The following is a 2562-nucleotide window of genomic DNA, read 5'->3' on the forward strand; positions in this document are numbered from 1 at the left end:
ATCGAGCGAATCTTGAGGTTTTCATACAATGCAAGTTCCTGTGTCACATGAACGCATCACTATTAATGTTAATCGTCGAGGAGATATCGGCGAGAAATACTTAGTCGAAAGGGCACAAGAAAGACTCGAAATGATGAAGACCAGCAAACTAGCAAACAAGATTCGACCCGAACCGTTAGAGCTTTTTCTGATTCTCTCAGCCTGAGCAAGCTACTCAAACGATGGTCATACCAGCAGCAAATGAAGCAGCTATGATAAGCGGTGTGGCAACCGGACCCGTAGGAGCCAAAATATATGCTTCGACTCCCGCATTTATACATTACAAGGGAGGCATCATAACAAGTGGGAGCCCACTCGAGTAGTTGTCAAGCATATCTTCGCTCAACCTTGTAGCCAAGGATTGTGAAGCGTTGGTTCCGAACCATAACGTCATCATCGTTGGGTATGGCACTTCTTCAGAAGGAAAACCGTAAGTACCACTGTATTTCCTGGTGATGAATTCGGCCTTAGGTATTGGAAAATCATGAACACCTGGGGGGAGTCTTGGGGAATGAAAGGCTTCGCTTATATCGAGCGAAGCGGAAACCAACCAGGTAATGCATATCTTAAACCGCGCGCATTCCGTACCCGAGGGCTGCATATCCTATGCAGGTCCGTGCAATATCCTCTCCTATCGTGAGGTGATTCCCGTTCTCCCAGGCTCGGTGAAGGACTCTGTCTGTATTAAAGGACATTGACATCTTCAACCTCCGGCTTGGACGCGAATCGCGTGCATTATGCTCCTCGATTATAAACGAAATTTTCGCGTCATAATATCAATTTCAGGGGAATTCTCTACATTGTCGTGTAGTAACTGTAGAGTAGAGGATGGTCGATTACAGCAGACTACACCATGTTTGCCAGCTCCATCGTAGAGCGGCTCGCTTTTCGTTTCGCATGCGTGCTTGTGTACGCGTACCGTGCTCATCAGGTCGATCTCGCTATGGCCGGATGGCCCCTTTTTACGACGATTCAAGTTCTTAGGATGAGGGTTCAGTTTACATAAGAGATTATGAGTCTGAGTAGTTCTGCTTTTGAGTCCAAATGGCACTTCCGAGTAGTGTTAGTCAACGGGGGGGCTCCTGTTAATCCCACAGTAACCGACAGTATATGACAGCCTCTTTGTACTAGTTGAATGATTCAACTTGAATCCGTTCTGATGTTACTTAGTATTACTAGTTAGTAACAGTGCTATTAACGTATGCGATATACATGTCGATCAACGCGAATCGTGAATAAATGGTGCGTACTCATCATCGCGCAACATTTGCCGTATCGCATCAATAAGGCACGATGACATACGTGGATCGTTAGTAAATCTCGGACAGGGTCGTCTTTCTGACGTCGCCATCGAGGCTCCGAAGAGGGAGACTGAGCGACAGTCGAAGTGTCGGTCTTCTCGTCGGCAGCTTTCAAAGTGTTCGTATTATTCGAGTTATACGTATTACTCGAGGATGAGACTGAATAATTTTTAACCTTCACTTACTTGAAAGGCTAGGTTATGGTGCCTGCCTAACTACACAACGTATGACATACGTCGTATGTTACATAAAAAAACGGAAAAAATGATCGCAGATGGAAGTGCAGAATGAGAGAGACCTCACCAGTAAATGTACGAGTGATTGTTTCAGTCGAGACAGCTAAGCAGTTCATCGTGAGTGAGACTGAATCTCGGAGATAGGCCTCTTATTGGTTTGGCTTGGCCACATGGGGTAATCACCTTCATTTGGAATGACTTACTTGATGCGCCCGAGCTCGGCGATCGGTGATACTCGGGCTGCGCTGGCATCGTCAATGGCTCAGCATCACCGAGCGGCTACTACTTCCACGCTGGCACCGAGACCGGGACACTGATTGGTTACTCCCTGCCGACAATACAACAGACCGAACCCAAAATCCTGTGGAGGCTCGACGCCCACTCGCCCCACCCCATCAATGCAATAGCATTGGGTGGAGGCCGGATTGTCACTGCTGGACTGGACAGCGCAGGTGACAGTCGAGGGACGAGAAACCGCGCCACCAATCGATTCGGTATACTCATACTCCACGAAATTGAGAACTTTGCGACGAACAGGGATCCCCTAGGAAGCTCAAATTCCAGGGATCCCCAAGCAGGGACGCGGGATATCTTCCCTACGCGGCGCAGGATCACCTACCCCCTTTCACCTTCTCCTTCAGAGATTCTCGTTCCGACTCTAGTTCCAATAGTATCCGATCCTTCACAGGAATCTCGCGCCTCTCGAGGTCGACCTCTCGTTTCCTCAAGCGAACTGAGCTCAACAATCTCTCGTTTAGAAGTTCCAAATTGGAACCAGATGCCGCATCGACGACACCTCGGAGTGTTGCTAGTTGCTCTCTCCAAGTCTCAGACTTGAAGTCTGATATTCGTCAACGACAGCTCGTGCTCCACCTTTTCAACAGCCCTTCGATCATTCTCGATCGTAGTCTGTACTAAAGCTCATAAATCTGCTGTTGTCTCGTATCCCCCACCTCCACAGCCGACTCTGTCTCCGAGCTTCTGCA

At 48.3% G+C, this 2562-nt stretch overlaps 1 protein-coding gene across 1 annotated transcript in view; it reads right to left on the minus strand.

Annotated features, from left to right (window-relative positions):
* Pmar_PMAR006882 (prolyl-tRNA synthetase, putative) overlaps positions 1–2562 on the minus strand; it is a gene marked incomplete at its 3' end in the record, with an annotated part of 6711 nt that overhangs the window by 1070 nt on the left and 3079 nt on the right. Inside the window, exons 12-13 of the mRNA XM_002788143.1 lie at positions 2196–2417; positions 628–718 (exon numbers count right to left, since the gene is read on the minus strand). Of these exons, the coding sequence (XP_002788189.1) occupies positions 628–718; positions 2196–2417 (313 nt within the window). The remainder of the gene's footprint in view (positions 1–627; positions 719–2195; positions 2418–2562) is intronic.

The sequence above is a fragment of the Perkinsus marinus genome (genome assembly GCF_000006405.1).
Source record: "Perkinsus marinus ATCC 50983 genomic scaffold scf_1104296928836, whole genome shotgun sequence".
Lineage (NCBI taxonomy): Eukaryota > Perkinsozoa > Perkinsida > Perkinsidae > Perkinsus > Perkinsus marinus.